General features: G+C 51.3%; 1 protein-coding gene across 1 annotated transcript; it reads left to right on the forward strand.

Moving 5' to 3' along the window:
• Positions 1-3,327: 3,327 nt before the first annotated feature.
• On the forward strand, positions 3,328-16,884 carry MAP1S (microtubule associated protein 1S). Its single transcript, XM_039867806.1, has 7 exons — positions 3,328-3,477; positions 4,676-4,777; positions 6,182-6,264; positions 7,069-7,209; positions 7,859-10,214; positions 15,524-15,759; positions 16,633-16,884. Exons 1-7 carry the CDS (start codon positions 3,360-3,362, stop codon positions 16,786-16,788), a joined length of 3,192 nt encoding a protein of 1,063 aa, XP_039723740.1. The 5' UTR covers positions 3,328-3,359; the 3' UTR covers positions 16,789-16,884.
• The last annotated feature ends 1,935 nt before the right edge of the window (positions 16,885-18,819 follow it).

Below are 18,819 nucleotides of genomic sequence, written 5' to 3' on the forward strand. Positions count from 1 at the left end.
TGGCCCTCAGGGGCCTTAGGCTTCTTCCTGTCCCAAACAGGGAATGATTTGCACCCAGGACCAGCAGCTTTGTTCTGCTCTCCAGCACCCATAACTTGAGTGTTATCAAGACTTATTCTTAAAGAATGTTGACCAACAGGGTTGGTGAGAGGGTTGGTAAGAGGAGGAAAGAAAGGCGAATATTTAAAAGGCTGAAACATTAAAAACTGGCGAGGACAAGGGGTGACACGGCTTCCTTCACAGGCCACGTGGGGAAACAGTCTGGTCATTCCTTGCCCCATGACCCAGCCATTCCACCCCTGGGCATTTACTTGGGGGGAAAGGGGGTGTATATTTATCAAAAGACATGTACAAAAATGTTCAAAACAGCTTTATTCATGATAGCCAAAAACTGGAAACAACCAAACAATCCAAATTGTTCATCAACAGGTGAAATGGACAAATAGTGAAAAATTGGTATCCAGTTGTTACAATAAGATAAAAACCACCCAAGCATGTGGAGAGATTGGAACCTTCATACACTGCTGGTGGGAATGTAAATGGTACAGCTGCGGTGAAATCAGTCTGGCAGTTCTTCAAAACCTAAACATGAAATTACTTTATGACCCAGTAATCCCACTGCTAGGTATAGACCCAAGAGAATGGAAAGCTGATACTTGAAAGAAACTTGTACACAAATGTTCAAAGCAGCCCTATTCACAATAGCAAAAGGGTGGAAATAACCCAAATGTTCACCAGCGGATAAAGAGCTAAATACAATATGGTCCATCTACACAAAGGAATAAAGTAGTCATACACACTATAACATGAGTGTACCTTAAAAATACTGAATGAAGGAAGCCAGACAGAAATGGCCATGTATTGTATGAAATATCCAGGACAGGAAAATCCATAGGGCTATAAAGTAGATTAGGGGTTTCCAGTGGCTGAAGGGAGCAGGTGTGGGGAATGACTGCTGATGGGGACAGGGGTCTTCTTTAAAGGAATGCAAGTGTTCTGCAGCTAGATATTAGTGAGGGTCACACAACATTGTGAATCTACTAAATGTCACTGAATTATATACTTTAAAATGGTTAAAATAGTAACATATATTACAGGTATTTTACCACAATAGAAAAATGAAAAATGGTACCCAGGAATATTACATAGCTGTGAAAAGGCTCAAACACTTGCTCCTCACCACCACGAGAAGAGCAAGAGAAGCCAGATCTAAGAGTGGATATCCTGTGTGACCCCATTTCTGTGAAGTTCAAAACCAGGTAAAATTTGCCTATAGTGACAGAAGTCAGGGCAGTGGTTGCCTTGAGGAAGGAGAGAATCAACTGGAGGGTGTAAGGAACCTCCAGGGCTGTGAATGTCCTAGATTCCAACCCAAGAGCTGTCCCCTCATCAAGTCCCACTCCTGTCATTGGCAACTTGACCAAGGTTATGTTAAACCTTAACAAAAATGTTAAAAAGAGAAAAGAATTACCAGGGGAAAAAAATGAGAGCGTCGGGCAGTTCTGAGGGCCCAGGGTTCCATTTTCGCCACAAATGCCTTTACCTGACCCCTCTGGGAACTATCGACATTGAAACAGGCATGGAGCTAGGCATTGACAAAGGCAGGAGGGTAGTGACCTGTGCCCAGTGCCTGAGATTTCATAAATGGTTCCCAAAATGCTGCTTCATCTCTGGAGAGATGCTCCTCACACTCCCTACACTAGAGTCCCCAGCCTGGGGACACTCTGGGACAGGAAAACCTCAGGGCTCCAGAACACTCAGGACATCACAGGCCTATAAAGGGCATCCTTCCCCCCAGTAAGATCTCCTGATGTAGACACATTTTGACACCTCAGGGCCAAACTGGGATAAATAACTCACAGCTTTGGGCAGAAGGAAAAGTAGAAACTTTGGTTACAAGGTTGGGTATGAATCCTGACCCAATCAATAAATGCACATGAAGGAATACATAAATAAATAGATGGTGGACCAATGGGCTTTTTATCCCCAATCCACAAGTCTTTGTCATATACTTTGCAGATGCTTGGCCTTGTCCTACAAAAGACCAGGTCTCCAGAGAGGCCTCAGCTTGGTCTGGCCTCCAACAAGCTCCCATCCTGGTCGGGGGTACAGAGTCTGACACAAACATTCCCACTCTCATGATTGCTTAGAGCAATAGTAAAAAAAAAAAATCACAAGCAGCCAGGACACAGGGAAGGGAGCCAAGGCGGAGGGGTTGAAATAGAGGAAAGAGAGAGAGGAAGCTGAGTGCTAGAATGTAGATGGCCTGTGGCCAGCCACTATTACACACTGACCAGGGAGGAAGTTGGGCTGAACAGCTCAGATAATGGAGGGCAGAGGGAGGCTGATTCTGCTTCCCAGACTTTTTTGTCTTGATTTCTTTTGTGTACCTCTAGAGACAGGGAGCTCACATCCAGGGGAGACAGCATGGGCATGAGCCACTGTTGAAATGTTTGATACAACGCGATTTTTCAAGTAGTGGCCACCATAGGTAAAAGGGCTAAATGAGATTGTTTGGAGATGGAGGGGTACCCACATGAGCCAGCCTGTCAGTCCCTGCCACAGGCTGAATCTTGAATCAGATCTATATGAGTTCAAATCTCTGCTCTACCACTTACGGGCCTGGAGACTTCATCTCTCTAAGCCTAAGTTTTTCTCCTTTCTTTTGAAATGATTCTGATAACAGCATCTACCTCATAGGTTTGTGCATGTAATCATTGAGCTAATGGAATAAAATGCCTGGAATAAAATAATGGAATAAAATGCACACAGCAAGTGCAGAAGCATGTTGCCCTGTTCCAGGCCCAGAGTGCTCTGGAATGTGTCTCAAACACATTGTACTTTGCTAAAACTTCACACCAGCTCTCACTTCTGCCTCATGTGCTCTTTCCTCACCACCCACACCTGGCAAATTCCAACATGTCCCTCAAAGCCCTAGCTACAAGATATCTTTCTTTTCTCTGTTCAAACCCTGATCTAGGAGCTGGGAGCATCTGGACATGGTTCTGATTGGGCTCACTGGGGTATAATGTGAGCTCCTTGAGGGCAGAGATTCAGATTCACATGTGGTAGGCATGCAGTCAAAGCTTTTGGAATGGATGGACAGACGGACGGACGGATGGATGGATGGATGATCATTTAGGGGGAGCCCAAAGCGAAGACCCAAGAGCACGCCAACCACGTAGGAGCCCTCATGACCAGCTCCCATTACCTCAAACAGCTAGGAGCGGGCAGGTAAATAGCGGAAGGGGGACTTCTGGGCGGGATCTTTGTTGGGTCCTTTGCGGCCCCTTTAAGGAGCGAAGCCAGCGGGGCGGGGCCAAAGGGGCGGGCACTCATAGCGTCAGGGCGGTGCGAAGATGGCGGCGGCGGCTGGGCCTGGGGCTGCTGAGGCGCCGAGCTCGCTGCTACTCGTGGTAGGCGGCGAGTGTGGGTGCCCGGGGCTGCTGGCCTACGTGCTGGAGGAGCTCGAAAGAGGTCAGGCTGGAACTGGGGGCTGAGGGCTGGGGGATGGGGTGGGAGATGGGGCAGCCGGGCGGGGGATTGGAGATGGGGCGTGGGCTCGGGGGTGGGGCGGCTAGGCCGGTAGGCCGGCTGGATCCTGGGGGCCGGAGCCGGGGCCAGTGGTAGGGGTGGCGAGATCGCCGGGTAGGGGTGGTGAGATCGAGGAGCCGGGGCCTAGGTCCCACCACCGTTAGGCGCACGGCACGGGCGGAGGTCGTGGGCGTCCGGGCCTGGGTTGGGCTGCTCCGCCCCAACCCTGGTGCAGATCGCAGAGGGGATACGGCCTGAGCATTGGGACCCGCGCGATTGGGCAACACGAGCGAAGACTCTGCCGGGAAGGGCATCGAGGGGAGGGCGTTGCCGCCTCTCTTAGCAGACTGGATGCCCTGGAAGGATAGTAGACATGGGGAAGCCAGGCCTAGAGCCTCGGGGCCCATTTTCGGTGGCTCCATGAGGAGCTGCTAATTGGGGTGTGGGCAGGTGCGGTTTGCCCAGGGGATTTGGCACTTGAAGCAGTGAGTCATAGGTGCACCTGCAAGGTTCATTCAAGTCATCTGCATCCACTTGGCATGGTGAGACTGGCTCGCATGGTGCACCCCACACCGTGGTTGGGGGCATTCATCTCTCCAGCCGGCAGGGCTTGGAGTCCATAGCCTATAAATTTGGGTGGCAGCATATTCCTCCATTCACAGGGTTGGGGAATGTTCTCCTGCAGGGTACAAGGTGGGGACAACAGGCAGGCTCAGCCTTGCTGTCACAGGGCTAATGATCTGGTGGGGAATGGACCCAACGTGAGTGGGGAGATGGAACCAGTTTTAAGCTCCAGGGGTGTGGGGAGTGCTCAGAAGGATGCAAAGGGCCTAGAGGACCTTAGGAGTGGGAAGGTTGAGGGAGGGGCCTCTGGACAGTGGGAACAACTGGCGACAGAGCCCAGAGGTTGGAATGTATGTGCCTGACAGTGGCGAGAAGCAGTGAGACCTGTGATGGGGGTGGGGCAGGTGCTGGATGGGCTTTCTTGCTGATGTCCTGAATCTTCTCTGTAACATGCCAAGTTATGCTTTGGGTCCCTCAGTGCGGTGAGATTCTAAGGCCCATTAAGTGGTTCTGAGTTTCTAGGCTGTCACCGCAGGGGCAGGTTGATTTCTCACCTTGTTTCCCTTCCCCTCACCAGGCATCCGGTCTTGGGACATTGACCCTGGCATCTGCAGCCTGGATGAGCAGCTCAAGGTCTTTGTGTCCCGGCATTCAGCCACCTTCTCCAGCATCGTAAAAGGTGAGGCTGAGGACCCCGTGTGCCCAGCTGCTCCCCTTCTGTGTTCATTGGGCAGTGTTCTCGGAATGCCTAAACAACAACAGTAAAACATACCTGAGCTCTGCTGAGTGTGGAACAGGGGCAGACCCTGACCTGGTGCATCTCCCTTGATTGTCAACAGCCCGTGAGGCAGGAACTTGTGAGGCAGGAATTTGACAGATAAGGCAGCTGAGATGTGGGGGACAGGGAGACCTCTGATGAGGGGACTTTTTGTAGGAGAAGCAGCTGAGGCTGCTGTGTCAGGTGGAGGGAAGGGCCCAGGCAAAAGGACAGGACGTTTGGAAAAGGAGAGACTGCTGGGTAGGCCTGGAGGGTAGAGTATGGTCCTTGTGTGGCAGAGAATATGTCTGGTTCGTGCCTGTGACCCCTGCACAGGGTTGGGTACACAGCAGGTACTCAGTAGATGGGGAGCTGAGAAAGAGCAAGTTGAGGAGGGAATTGGGATTCCTGGACCGGTCTCACATAGCCCATGGCTCCCTGGGGAGTCTGGAGTGACCCGGGGTGAACAGAGCAGCTGTTGAGTGAGACCTGGGTGTCACCTGGGCCCCCCTACCAGCCATCTCAGCCAGCCCATTTAGTCACCTCCAGGCTGCTGCAGGACAGGAAGGAAGGAGGGGAAGGAAGTGACCATCACCTCATTGTCCAAGCAGTTCCGGGTGGTTTCCTGACCCCCTCGAGGCGGGGAGGGCTGGAAATCCCGTCGGGCTTTTGTGACCTCCTAGGCCACTTCCCTTCTCTGTGCCTTGGTTTCCCCACCTGAATGAGGCAATATCCGGGTGTGTGATAAGAAGCACATGATAAACTGCTAAAGGTTGACTAGCGCTGGAGGGTCCTTTCCTCTCTAGCTCTCTAACCCAGGACACACCAGAGTTGGGATCTCAGAATCAACCTCACTCCCCTCTCCTGGCCTATGAGGCCTTCCCACCTTCACCTTCAGCTTCTTCCTGTTGCTCCTCGCTCCAGTCCCACTCGCCACTTCTCCGATCCTCCCCCGTTCTGCCTCAGGATCCATGTTGTTCCATCATTGGTCCTCCCAGGGCTCAGGCTCCTTGCTTTTAAAATGGTGATGGCATCTCCTACAGGTCTGAAAGCTGTGAAGTAGGCCCCACAAGCAATGGTGACCCGTTGTCACCCTTGTTTTTAGTGGGAGGCCTGCTAAGGTGGGCTTCCAGTTCTTGCCTCATCTTTACCTATGGCGTTACCATGTGGGCCAGCTCTGCCTGGCTGGGTTCCCGGGAAACAGGTCCTAGGGAGGCTTGTGGCTGCCTGGGGTCATACAGGGAGGCAGGATCCTACCCTGGGACAGCCTGACCCCATGCGCACAGCCAAGCCCCAAACTCACAGGGTCTGTCTGATCCCCCACAGGCCAGCGCAGTCTGCACCACCGTGGAGATACCCTGGAGACCCTGGTACTTCTGAACCCATCAGACAAGTCCCTCTGTGACGAGGTAGGGACCAGTCAGCTCTTGGAGTGAGTTGTCTGCAGGGACCCATGCCATCCCTCCTCCTGATCTGTGTCCCTGTCTTCTCACTGCCTGAAATCCTTTTCTCGGCACCCGGCATCAGTGCTCCCTCCCTCAGGAAGCCTCCCCAACCCACCATGGCTCCAGCCTCAGTTTATTCCCTCCTCAGGAGTGATGATGGGAGCAGGTGGAATCAGAAAGGCTAGAGTTTGGGAGGAAGGAATGGGATAGGGAAGGTCTGGAGGTAGGAAGGCAGGACCCTACTGATGTTTGTATTTTGTGCATTCCCTCGGGTTGGGCCACAGTCGTCTGAACTGACTTCTTAATACTTCTAGTTTGTGGACGTCTGCATCCTTCTTCCAATTATCTATGAGAAAGATGAACAAGATGGAGCCCCAGGGCACCCCTCTAGAGACCTTTGTACAGGTTACTTCCTTTGATCAAAAATGTTCTCTGAGGGGCACAAGAGACAGGCAGACACAGATACCCTTTTCCCCATGGCATTGGAGCTGAACCATAAGGAGAAATGGGCTTGAGGGAGCCCCAAAAGTATATGGAGAGCTTCTAGGATGAGGGAGCCCTGGAGGCAAGTTTTGTAGGATGAGCAAGAGTTTGGAGCGGGGCAGGAAGGGCCCAGAAGGAGGCCCAGAGGCTACCTTTCTGGCTTCTAATTGAGCACTGGCCAGCCTGGCTGTGGGGTAGGGACAGGAGAGGGGTGGCTATATGTAGATTTGGGGTTGTTACGTCACTGTGCAGAATAGGGCCTTTAACACTTTCCCCCTTCCTCAGCTCCGGAACCTTCTGCTGGACCCTGCCCCTCACAAGCTAGTGGTGCTGGCCGGGCCCTGCCTAGAGGAGACAGGGGAGCTGCTGCTTCAGACCGGGGGCTTCTCACCCCGTCACTTCCTCCAGGTCCTAGGGGACAAAGAGGTAAGCTGCCTCCTCCCCATCCCACTTCCCCTGGCTCTGAGTCCTGGTTTTGTGGCCCCAATGACCCGCTGTCTCCCTGAGCCCCATTCCATCCTCCTCTGTGGAAGGATGGTGGTGACACATGTCCTTCTATTGTTAAAGCCCAGTGTCTTCACCTACTACAGTTGTGGTTCAAGGCTAGACCTGTGGATAGATTGGCAGACATCCCAGAGGCCCCAAGTGCCATACCAGATACCAGGGCCCACTAGAATGGAGCTGGATGGGGTCCCTTCTGGAGTCCCTGATCTGGGTGGGGCAGATGAGCAAAAACTTTGGAAACCACGTGTTCACATTGTAGTGAGTGATGTAATGATGGTGAGAGAGGAGCCAGTGAGGAGACAGGGAAGGCCCCCTGGAGGGAGCCGTGCTCGAAGAAGGGGTAAGAGCAAGTGCAAATGCCCGGGGCAGGGAGAGTGAGAGAAGGAGGGTCTGAGGGAGGGGAACGTAGGGTGAGGCAGGGCTGGGAGAGGGCTTGGTTTTTTTCCTGAAGGTGACAAGGGACCACCCCAGGAGGCAGGACAGGGGTGTCCTTGCCCAGTTTTCCCAAGGGGGTGAGTGTCGGCGTGGCTCCAGGTAGCCCCTTAACCATATTTCACCTCTCCCACTGTAGATCCAGGATCTCCTGGCTTCTGCACCCCCACCTGCAGACCCGCCCAAGCTCACCATCACCTGCCCATCCTTTGGCAACTGGGCCCAAATAGCACCTGAAGTTACCTGCCTCCAGGGCGGGCTCCGGCTGCAGCTGAACCCACCGGTGCAGCGGCCAGTCTCTGAGGGCCTGCGTGAGTTCCTGGAGTATGTAGCTGAGTCACTGGAGCTGCCATCCCCCTTTGAGCTGCTCGAGCCACCAGCATCCGTGGGCTTCCTTAGGCTCGCCCGGCCCTGCTGCTACATCTTTCCCGGTGGCCTCGGGGATGCCGCCTTTTTCGCCGTCAATGGCTTCACCATGCTGGTTAATGGAGGCTCGAACCCTAAGTCAAGCTTCTGGAAACTGGTGCGGCATCTGGACAGAGTGGACGCCATGCTGGTGACTCACGCAGGCGCTGATAGCCTCCCGGGTCTCAACAGTCTGCTGCGGCGCAAGCTGGCAGAACGTGAGGAGGCGGCGGCCGGTGTGGGCTCCGAGGATGACAGGCTGCGAAGGCTGGTCTCACCTAGCCTTGGCGTTGTGTTCCTCAATGCCCATGGGGTTGCCTCGCGTCTGGTGCGTGGCGAGGATGAGGCAGAGCTGGCCCGGAGCCTACTGGCTCGGCTGGGCATCACGCCTTTGCCCCTGAGCCGAGGGCTGCTGCCAGCCGAGCCCACTGTGCTCTTCCAGAAAATGGGTGTTGGTCGGCTAGACATGTATGTGCTGCACCCGCCCTCAACCAGTGCTGAGCCTGCGTTGGCCTCTGTGTGCGCCCTGCTGGTGTGGCACCCTGCAGGCCCCACTGAGAAGGTGGTACGTGTGCTATTCCCTGGCTGTACTCCACCTGCCCGCCTGCTGGATGGTCTAGTCCGCCTGCAGCACTTGAGGTTCTTGCGAGAGCCTGTGGTGACCCCCCAAGATCTGGCAGGGCCTCGGCGTGCTGAGAGCAAAGAAAGCGTGGGCTCCCGGGACAGCTCGAAGAGAGAAGGCCGGACTACAGTGCCTGCCAGGCCTGCCCAGGAGCGCCCTGGGGTGGCCCGGAAGGAGCGGCCACGGGCTGAGGCCCCTCGCAAGGCTGAGAAAGAATCTAGGCCCCCCCAGGAGGTGAAGAAGGACCCCAAGCCGAGCATGCCTCGGACTCAGCCCCGGGAAGTGCGCCGGGCAGCTTCCGCTGTGGTCAGTGGCAAGAAGGCAGGTGCCCAGGCGGCTCCCAAGCCCCGAAGAGCACCCAACACCCCCCGCCCAGGTGTCCCATTGGTGGAGAATGGGCCCCGTACCCCTTCCAGCTTCCGCTGCAGAGAGGACAACCCCCCCATGGAGGCCAGCAGCTCCCCAGCACCCCAGCTGGTGGCCACACCCAGCCAGGGGAGCAGTGTGGAGCTGGGGCTGAGCCCTGCCAGGGAGGACAGTGGCAACCTAGAGGAGAAGACACAAGAGCAGCAGGTGTCCACTGGCACTCCCCTGCCATGCACCCCCTCACCCACTGGAGCCTGTCAGGGCCTGGCTGAGGGCAGCAGGAGACTGTCACTGAGCCCACTGCGGGGTGGGGAGGCCGGGCCTGATGCCTCCCCCACAGTGACCACACCTTCCCTGCCAGCTGAGGTGGGCTCCCCACACTCCACAGAAGTGGATGAGTCCCTGTCTGTTTCCTTCGAGCAGGTACTGCCACCTCCTCCTGCCCCCATGAGTGAGGCTGGGCTGAGTCTCCCACTTCGAGGCCCCCGGGTGCAGCGCTCAGCCTCCCCACATGATGTGGACCTGTGCCTCGTGTCTCCCTGTGAGTTTGAGCACCGCAAGGCTGTGCCCATAGCACCAGCCCCCACATCCCCCGGCAGCTCCAATGACAGCAGTGCCCGGTCCCAGGAGCGGGCAGGTGCCATGGGAGCTGAAGAAACACCACCCACATCTGTCAGTGAGTCCTTACCAACGCTGTCTGACTCAGACCCTTTGCCTGCCGCCCCGGGCACTGCAGACTCGGATGAGGACACAGAGGGCTTTGGGGTCTCTCGCCGCAATCCGCTGCCTGACTCTCTCAAGGTCCCCCCACCACTGCCTACTCCCCCCAGCATCTGCATGGTGGACCCCGAGCTGCTGCCCCCTGAACAGGCCCGGCTGACAGATGGCCTCAGCCGTACCCGGAAGTCCCTGGTCCGCCCCACCCCTGGAACCACCACCCCCAAAGCCACTTCAGTGAGCACTGCCAAGACCAAGGCGCTCGCCGGTGGAGACCGAACCAGTCGGCCACTCAGCACTCGGAGTGAGCCCAGTGACAAGGGAGGTCGGGCACCTCTATCCAGAAAGCCTTCGGTCCCCAAGACAACCACTCGGGGCCCATCTGGTAAGTAGCTGGGGCCTGAAATCTTGTAGTAGGTTACCAACCCAAGTCCTCCTGCCCTAATGCTGTGTGGCCTTCCTTAGCCATGCCTGCCACCCTCTATGGGCCTCAGTTTCTCCTATAATATGGAAGCTCTGGCCTCACTGTTTAAGCACTTGGAATTCCGAGTTGCTCAAGCAGTGCTGCAGAAACATACAGTGAGCATATGTCGTCCTGGGTTTACTAGTAGCCATAGTGAGTGGAAAGAAACAGGTGAAGTTAGTAGTATATTTGACCTGACCATTTGTGTCAAGGTTCCTAAGACCAGGCTCAGGCTGAGGATTGGTTAGGAGGACCCGGCACATAGTTGTACTCTTGGTTTGGCTGCGATGTATGAGAACAAAAGGATGGAGGACACAATATCCCCAGAGAACCAGGCACAAGCTTCTAGAGTTCTCTCCCAGTGGAGTCATACCATGTTTAATTTCGGAGCAACAAGCTGTGATCACACAGAAGTGGCCTCCACTGGGGAAGCCTGTTAGAGACTCAACCGCAGGGTTTCTGTTGGGGGCTGGTCACATTGGCACCTCTGCCTGGCTCATTCTACAGTTCCAGACTCCTCAGAAAAGGGAAAGCCAGTGTTCAGCCTAAGCCACATTGCCGTATGAATGGTGTAGGCTTAGAGAGCCACCCTTATTGTTTACAGAACAGTGAGAGCCTTTCTGAAATCTCAGTTCCCAGATGCCAGCCCCAGGCCAACCTGTAAGCAGGCCTTCCTGAGGATAGCAGTCTGGGACCTGCTTTGTTAACCTTGTCTTCTGATTTTCCTTAATTGTGACAAAATGTGTATAACATGAAATTTACCACCTTAAACATTTTTAAGTGTCTGGTTTAGTGGCATTAAGTACATTCATATTGTTGTGCGGCCATCACTACCATTCATCTCCAGAACTTGTTTCAGCTTGCAAAACTGAAACTCTCTTCCCATTAAGCACTAACTCCCATCCCCCTCCCCTCAGCCCCTGGCACCCACCCCTCTGCTTTCTGTCTCTTATGAATCTGATTCCTCTAGGGACCTCATATAAGTGGGATCATACAGCATTTGTCCTTTTGGTGACCGTCTTGTTTCAGTTAGCATAATGTCCTCATGGTTAATCCATGTTGTAGCAGGTGTCAGAATTTCCTTTTTAAGGCTGAATAATATTCCATTGTATGGATGGATCACATTTTGTTTATTCATCCAACCATGGACATTTGGGTTGCTTCCACTTTGGCTATATAAATAATGCTGCTGTGAACATGGACATGCAAACATCCCTTTGAGACCCTGCTTTTAATTCTTTTGTATAAATACCCAGAAGTGGAATTGCTGGATCATGTGGTAATTTTATGTTTAATTTTTTGAGGAACCTCCATATTATTTTCCATAGCAGTTGCACCATTGAACATTCCCACCAACAGTACACGAGGGTTTCAGTTTCTCCACATCCTCATCAACACTTACTTTGTTTGTTTGTTTGTTTGGTTGGTTTTTGTTAGTAGCCATCCTGATGGGTATGAAGTGGTATCTTGTGGCTTTGATTTGCATTTCTCTGATGATTAGTGATGTTGAGCATCTTTTCATTTGTTTTTTGGCAGTTTCTGTGTCTGCTTTGGGGAAATGTCTACTTAAGTCCTTTGCCCATTTTTGAGTTGGGTTGTTTGTTTTTTGTTGTTGTTGGGTCGTGAGAGTTCTCTGTGTATTCTAGATATGAGTCCCCTATCAGATATGATTTGCAAGATATTTACTCCCATTCTGTGAGTTACTTTTTTACTCTGTTGGTGATAGTGTCCTTTGATGCACAACAGTTTTTACTTTTTTTAAACTTAAAGTTCAATTTCTTTTTTTCTTTCGTTGCCTTTGTTTTGGTGTCACATCCAATAAATCATTGTCAAATCCAGTGTCATGAAGCTTTTGCCTTATGTTTTCTTCTAAGAGTTTTATAATTTTAGCTCTTAAATTTTGCTCTTTGATCAATTTTGGGTTAATTTGTGAATAAAGTGCTAAATAAAGGTTCAACTTCATTCTGTTGCATGTGGATATCCAGGTTTCCCAGCACCACTGTTGAAAAGACTCTTCTTTCCCCCATTGAATGGTCTTGGTACCATTGTCAAAAATCATTTGATCTTATATATGAGGCTTTATTTCTGGGCTCTTTATTCTATTCTGTTCATCATTTTTGATCTTACTAATTTGAGTCTTTTTTCTTAGTCAATCTAACTAAAGAGTTGTCGATTTTGTTAATTTTTTCAAAGAACCGACATTGCTTTTCCTCTGTGTTGTTTTTCTGTTCTCTATTTTTATTGATCTCTGTTCCAATCTTTATTTTCTTCCTTTTGCTAGCTTTAGATTTACTTTCGTTCTTCTTTTTCTAGTTCCTTAAGAACTGGGTTAGGTTGTTGTGAAGTTAGGTCATTGATTTGAGATATTCTTTTTAAATATAAGCTTCTTAAATATAATATTTTGGTATAAACTTCTCCTTTAGCACCACTTTCTCTCAAGATTCTCTTTGTCTTTGCTTTTAACAGTTTGAGTATAATGTGTCTCAGTGTGGGTCTCAGAGTTCATCCTACTTGGAGTTTATTAAGCATCTTGGATGTTTATATTCATGTTTTTAAGCAGATATGGGAAATCTTGAGTTTTTATTTCTTTAAATATTTTTTCTACCCCTTTCTCTCTCTCTTCTCTTGCTGAGAATCCTACAGTATGTATGTTGGTTCTCTTAATGGTGTCCCACAGGTTTCTTAAAACTTCACTTTATTTAATCTTTTTTCTATTTCTCTAATTTGATAATTTCCATGGCCCTCTCATCAATTTTGCTGATTCTTCTGCTTATTCAAATCTTAAACTGAATCCCTCTAGTGAATTTTTCATTTCAGATGTACTTTTTCAGCTGTAGAATTTCTTTTTGGTTTGTTTTTGTTTTCTATCTTTTTACTGATTTTCTGTTTTGTTTATACATTGTTTTCTTGGTTTTTCTCTATGTCTTCCTTTAGTTCTTTGAGGATCTTTCAGACAGTTGTTTTAAAGTCTTTGTCTAATAAGTCTACCATCTGGTGTTTGTCAGGGACAGGTTTTGTTGATTTATTTTTTCTTTTGGATGGTCTATACTTTCCTGTTTCTTTATGTACCTTGTGATTTTTTTTAAAACTGGACATTCGAATGTAATAATGTGGTAACTGACAATCCAAATTTCCTCTTTCCCCAGGGTTTGCTGTGGCTTTTGGATGTTTAATTATTGTGGGCTGTCTCTGTGCCAGAGATCAGTCTTGAAGTATAAATGTAAGGTGTTCCCACGTCTTTTCTCAGCCTAAACTTTTCTCTGGGCATGTGTAGTAACTTTCTAAGTTCTCCTGTGTATGTAGTTGCTTCTGAATATCTTCGTCCTTAAATACCTGGCTCCAGAAGGGAAGAAACAAGAAGAAATTTGTGGTCCTTTAAATCTCACATAAGTCACTTCAACTTGAGAGGGAGGGTCTGCAATACAATCGTCCTGTAGGTGGGGAGCGGTGCTTCCTACTGCCGAATCCCCCTGCTTTGTTAACTTTCCGGCATACTACTATATCAAGGTGATACTTAAACATGTAATCAACATAAAAGATTATTAGAGCCCTTTTTCTTTTCTGTACTAAGTTTTGGGGGCTTGGCATGTGTTTGACAACCCCAGCTCCTGTCAGCTCATACCATGTTGCAATGCTTGGTGATCACTGCTTTGGTTAGCGTGGGTGTAGAATTACTTAGGGAGGGCTGGTGACAAAGCAATGACAGTGACAACAGTAATAATTGTAGCTTATGTTTACTGAGCATTTGCTTGTGGGTTGGGCCCTATTCCAGGTGCCCAGGGTAGTCCAGCCCTCTAGGAGCTGATGGGTATCTCTGGCTTCTCTCCCTACGTGGCCTGTCTTTGGCTCCTGGCCACCCCGGTCTCTTGATGAGCTTCAGTGCCCGCCTGAGCTACCATCTCTTGTCTTTCTTGAGCAAATTCCAAGGAAGGCATCTTATGGGCCCCTGTGACCTTTGGCTAGTCAGGGGTTTCCAGCACGGTTGCAGGGCGAGGGTGGCCCCTCTGAGCCCATGGGAAAGGCTGGCACCTGGAGGTTGGGGATCATCTGAGGCTCTGTCTGCCAGGTGTTTGGCCTCTTTGTAGAGGCCACAGTTTTGACCATTCAGGATTCTGACCCTCCATGCTATGTCAGCAAACTGAATCTTAAAGGGCCGAAGGGTAAACTTTTCAACTTTGCAGGCTGGACTGTCTCTGTCCCAAACTCAACTTGGCCTTGGTAGCACAAAAACATCTCAGTAAGTAACTGAATGGGTAGTCCAGTAAAACCGTCTTTATAAAAGCAGGTGGTATTTAGCCTGTGGGCTATAGCTTGCTGGCCCCTCTCCTACCCGCATCCTCCTGCCCATGTTTCCCCACATCTTCTCTTTGCTCTTTCCACTCTGCCACTTCTGTCTCCCTGTGCTCTTCATAGCCACAGTAGCTCTATCTTCCTAAGGCTCTGTACAGGATCCTTGCAGCCACAGTCCACAGTTTTGAGTGAGGGAACACCACTTGCCCAAAGCTAGGGGTTTCATTTAACCTGCAAATGCTCCCACTGCCCTCTGGGCCCATACCCTGAACTGGGCAGTGTTTATGATCATAAGACGCCAAATGTCTGGCAAGTTTCCTGTACCCAAGACCTCAGTGAAGTGATTATGAGTTCACTCACACTGGAGTGGCTGCCTTGTTCCCTCGTACAGGCTCTGGGTTCAGGGCTGTGGACAAAGCCCCAAGCGCAGCTGCCCCAGCTCCATCTAGGCCACTCCATCCTGGGACTCCTTGCAATTCAGTGCCTCCCATGCTAGCTCTGGCTCTCTGTCACCCTGGCGGGCAGGGATTTTTATCTGTCTTGGTTACTGCTGTGTTCACAGGACCTGATGCCCTGGAGGGCTCGATAAATATCCCTCGAGTAATTGAACAGGTAGATGTTGCAGTAGCCGCAGAGTGTTCCAGACACCAGTTGCTTTTAGGGCTCAAGTGTCCAAAACCCGCCTCTTTCAGGAAGCACTCCACGATTGCCTCCTCCTTCTGGCCCTGAGGATGTTTGTGTCCAAGGACTAAACAGGCACGAGGAAGCAGCCAGGGGTTTTTGCAGTTCATGCCAGGGTGGGCTTGTCAACCAACCATAAAACAGTGAGATCAGGCCTCATGCTGAGAAGGGAGCCACTGGAAGCCTTGTCCCAGGCCCTGAGTCTCAGCCCCTTCTCAGTCCCAGGAGCTCACAACTGATCCCATCTCTCTGGCCCACAGGGTCAGCTGGTAGCCGGCCAGGTGGGTTGGAGGCCTCACCTGGCTCCCCGATCTACCTTGACCTGGCCTACCTGCCTAGTGGGCACAGTGCCTGCCTGGTGGATGAGGAGTTCTTCCGGCGGGTGCGCGCACTCTGCTACGTCATCAGTGGCCAGGACCAGCACAAAGAAGAGGGCATGCGGGCCGTCCTGGATGCACTGCTGGCCAGCAAGCAGAAGTGGGACCGTGACCTCCAGGTATGTGACCACCCCAGGGCCTCAGACAGTTTTGGCACAAGGGGGGTTCAGTACCTTCTTGTGTCTTCCTATTGAACCACACAGAGGAGGGAATGGAGCTCAGAGAGACTCAGCTGCATCCCCAAGGCCACAAGGAAAGGAAGGAGGGCAAATGTAGGAGTTCCCTCCCCCACCATTCTCAGGATGCCGTTCCTGTCATGTCCTTTTTTTCATCTATTTGCAGCAACCTGGGTAAGGACACAGGGTGTGGCTGATTTGATCACCTCCCCTGACCCCTGGCTCTCAACTACCCCACTATCATGAGAACTGGCCAAGAGGAATGGCAGGGGGTGGGGGAGGGGGGATGGGCGCAGCATCTACATAGTTAGGAAAGAGGGTCTGGGGTTGTCCCTAAAGGAAGCCTTGAAACAACCTGGAAGGATGAGGCAAGTGTGGGTAAAGGGAGGAACTTCGAGGTACCTGGCTGCCCATCAGGGTGTGAGTGTGTGACCCCCGAGCCTTGCACACAGCTTACAAATCAACTGGGAGGGAGAGAGGGCACAGGGCACAGCATGGGCAAAGGCCTGGAGGTGGGAGCAAGCCTGGTATGTCCAAGGATCTGGAGGGAGGCCCAAATGAGCCACTAGCAGGAGGTACAGAGAGGGATTCACAGAGTGGTGGCCTGGTCTCCTGGGTTGTAAGAGGGTCCTTTGGGTGCTGTGGGGAGTAGAAGGGACTTCAGGGACGTACTGGCTGCTGGCTGCAAACAGGTAAGAAATGAGGGAAGCAGAGCACATGCCATTAGAGAAGAAGGGCCTTGGCTGCCAAGGGCCTGAGCCAGGAGGGCAGAGGGTACTCTCCCCCTCATTGTCTGTCCATCTGTCTTGCCCACAGGTGACCCTGATCCCCACCTTCGACTCAGTGGCCATGCATGAGTGGTATGAGGAGACACATGCCCAGCACCAGGCGCTGGGCATCACAGTGCTGGGCAGTAACAGCACAGTGTCCATGCAGGACGAGGCCTTCCCTGCCTGCAAGGTGGAATTCTAGCCCCACATCACCCCCATCCTGACCCTCACCCCTCGAACCAAATCTGCCACTGTCCTGAGAGTCACTGCATCAGAAATAAATCAAGTGTCCCACTCAGCTGTGGCCTCGGTTCCTTCTGCTGACAGGAGACTTGGCATCTGGGACAGTCATCGCCACTGTGTGGGCTCCAGGTCAGGCATGCTCTGGCCTCCATGATACAGCTGGGAAAACTGAGGCCCAGGAGAGGGCATGCCTCTCCAGCAGTGATCACTGCCAGTGGCCCTTGGCCCTCCAGCCCAACCTGGCCACTATGAGGGGCCCATTTTACATACAGGGAAGGCATACAGACCCTTGCCATACAGACTGGTCAATGGCTGAGGTGAGATTTGAACCGCAGTCTCTGCTCCAAAGTCGTAAAACAAAAGCTGCTCTCTGTTCCTGGAGAAATTAGATACTCATACCAGGAGAGTCACAGCTGCAGGAAGGAGGAATCTGAAACCCAAAGGTTACAAACAAATTTCATGATGAGCCCCTATCCTGACCACTGCACGTACAGAAACTCCTAGATAAAATTTTAGTTAAGATGCCATCTGTACAGAGTTGAAAGTGACCCCCAAAAACATACCAAAGTCCTCATCCCTGATGCCTGTGAATGTGACTAGGTGTGGAGAAAGGGCCTTTGCAGATGTAATTTAGTGAAAGATCTCGAGATGAGATCATCTTGGATTGGCCCTAAATCCAATGACAAGTGTCCTTATAAGAGACAGAAGGGGAGACGGACCCATACAAGAAGGCTCTGTGCAGATGGAGGCACAGATTGGAGTGATGAAGCTGTAAGTGGAAGAACACTGGCACCCCCAAAAGCTGGAAGATGTGAGGATGGCTCCTCCCCTAGAACCTCCTGAAAGAACTAACTGCCCACACCTGTTCTAAGCCCCCCAGTTTGTGATACTTTGTGACAGCAGCCCCAGGACATAATTCATCATCGGACGTCCTGAGATGGTTAGCACACTGTTTGTGGCTGTGTAGGTTTTCATGGTACAGACTCCTTCCTCAGACTCTCAATCAGTGTCTTTGTTCAGGGTGCTGTAATGTAACTGCAGAGAGGGCAGCTTAAACAACAAACTTAATTTTTATGATTTTGGAGGCTAGAAGTCTGAAATCAGGGTGCCAGAATGGTGGGGTTCTAGTGAAGGCCTCTTCCTGGCTTGCAGACAGCTGCTTTCTTGATGTGTCCTCACATGGCCAGGGTGGCAGGGGCACAGAGAGCAAATTCTCCTGAGTGCCTTACAAAGGCAATAATCGCACCGTGAAGGCTCCATCCTCGTGGCCTCATCAAACCCTAATGACCTTCCAAAGGCCCTAACTCCTAACACCATCCTATTGGGGATTTGGACTTCAACATAGGATTTTTTTTGTGGGGAGACACAAGTCAGTCCTTAGCAGATAGGAATCAGTCACAGGGCCAGTGGCTGGTGCGGAGAGCTCTCCTTGGTATTTTTATTTTAAGAAGCTGGGGGTGCGGAGTGGAGTCTGGGTTTTTGCCCTGAATACTTGGTGGATATTTCCCTGCCCTTTACATTTCTGATGCTGCTGTGTTTCTCCTCACCCGTACTCAGCATGCCAGCTTGATAGAATTTCCACCACCTAGAAAATCAGGTATCCAGACAGAGGACGGGGACACATGGCAGCCAGTCAGGCACCAACTCCTAAGGGCTTCCACTACGAAGCATTTCACTGACTAAAGCAAGTCACATGACTGCCTAGTTCAGGAGCTGAGAGGCAGAAAGCTCTTCCCTTGTACCTGGAAGGGGAGAAATCAGAAATAGTGAAAATCAACTAATAACCACCGACAACTCCCCAAAGAGAATTTTGCCGTGACGAGGGGTTGGGTTGGCAGACTTTTAAGATTTTTATTTATTTATTTATTTTTCGATGTCGTGGTCTATACAGTCTCTTCAGACCACTCAACTCTGCTGTTGTAGCTGAACAGGTGAAAGTGGCTGCATTCCAATAAAACTTTATACTGACCCTCTCCCATCTACATAATAA

This window comes from Pteropus medius, unplaced genomic scaffold (genome assembly GCF_902729225.1).
Source record: "Pteropus medius unplaced genomic scaffold, Ma_sr-lr_union100, whole genome shotgun sequence".
Taxonomy (NCBI): domain Eukaryota; kingdom Metazoa; phylum Chordata; class Mammalia; order Chiroptera; family Pteropodidae; genus Pteropus; species Pteropus medius.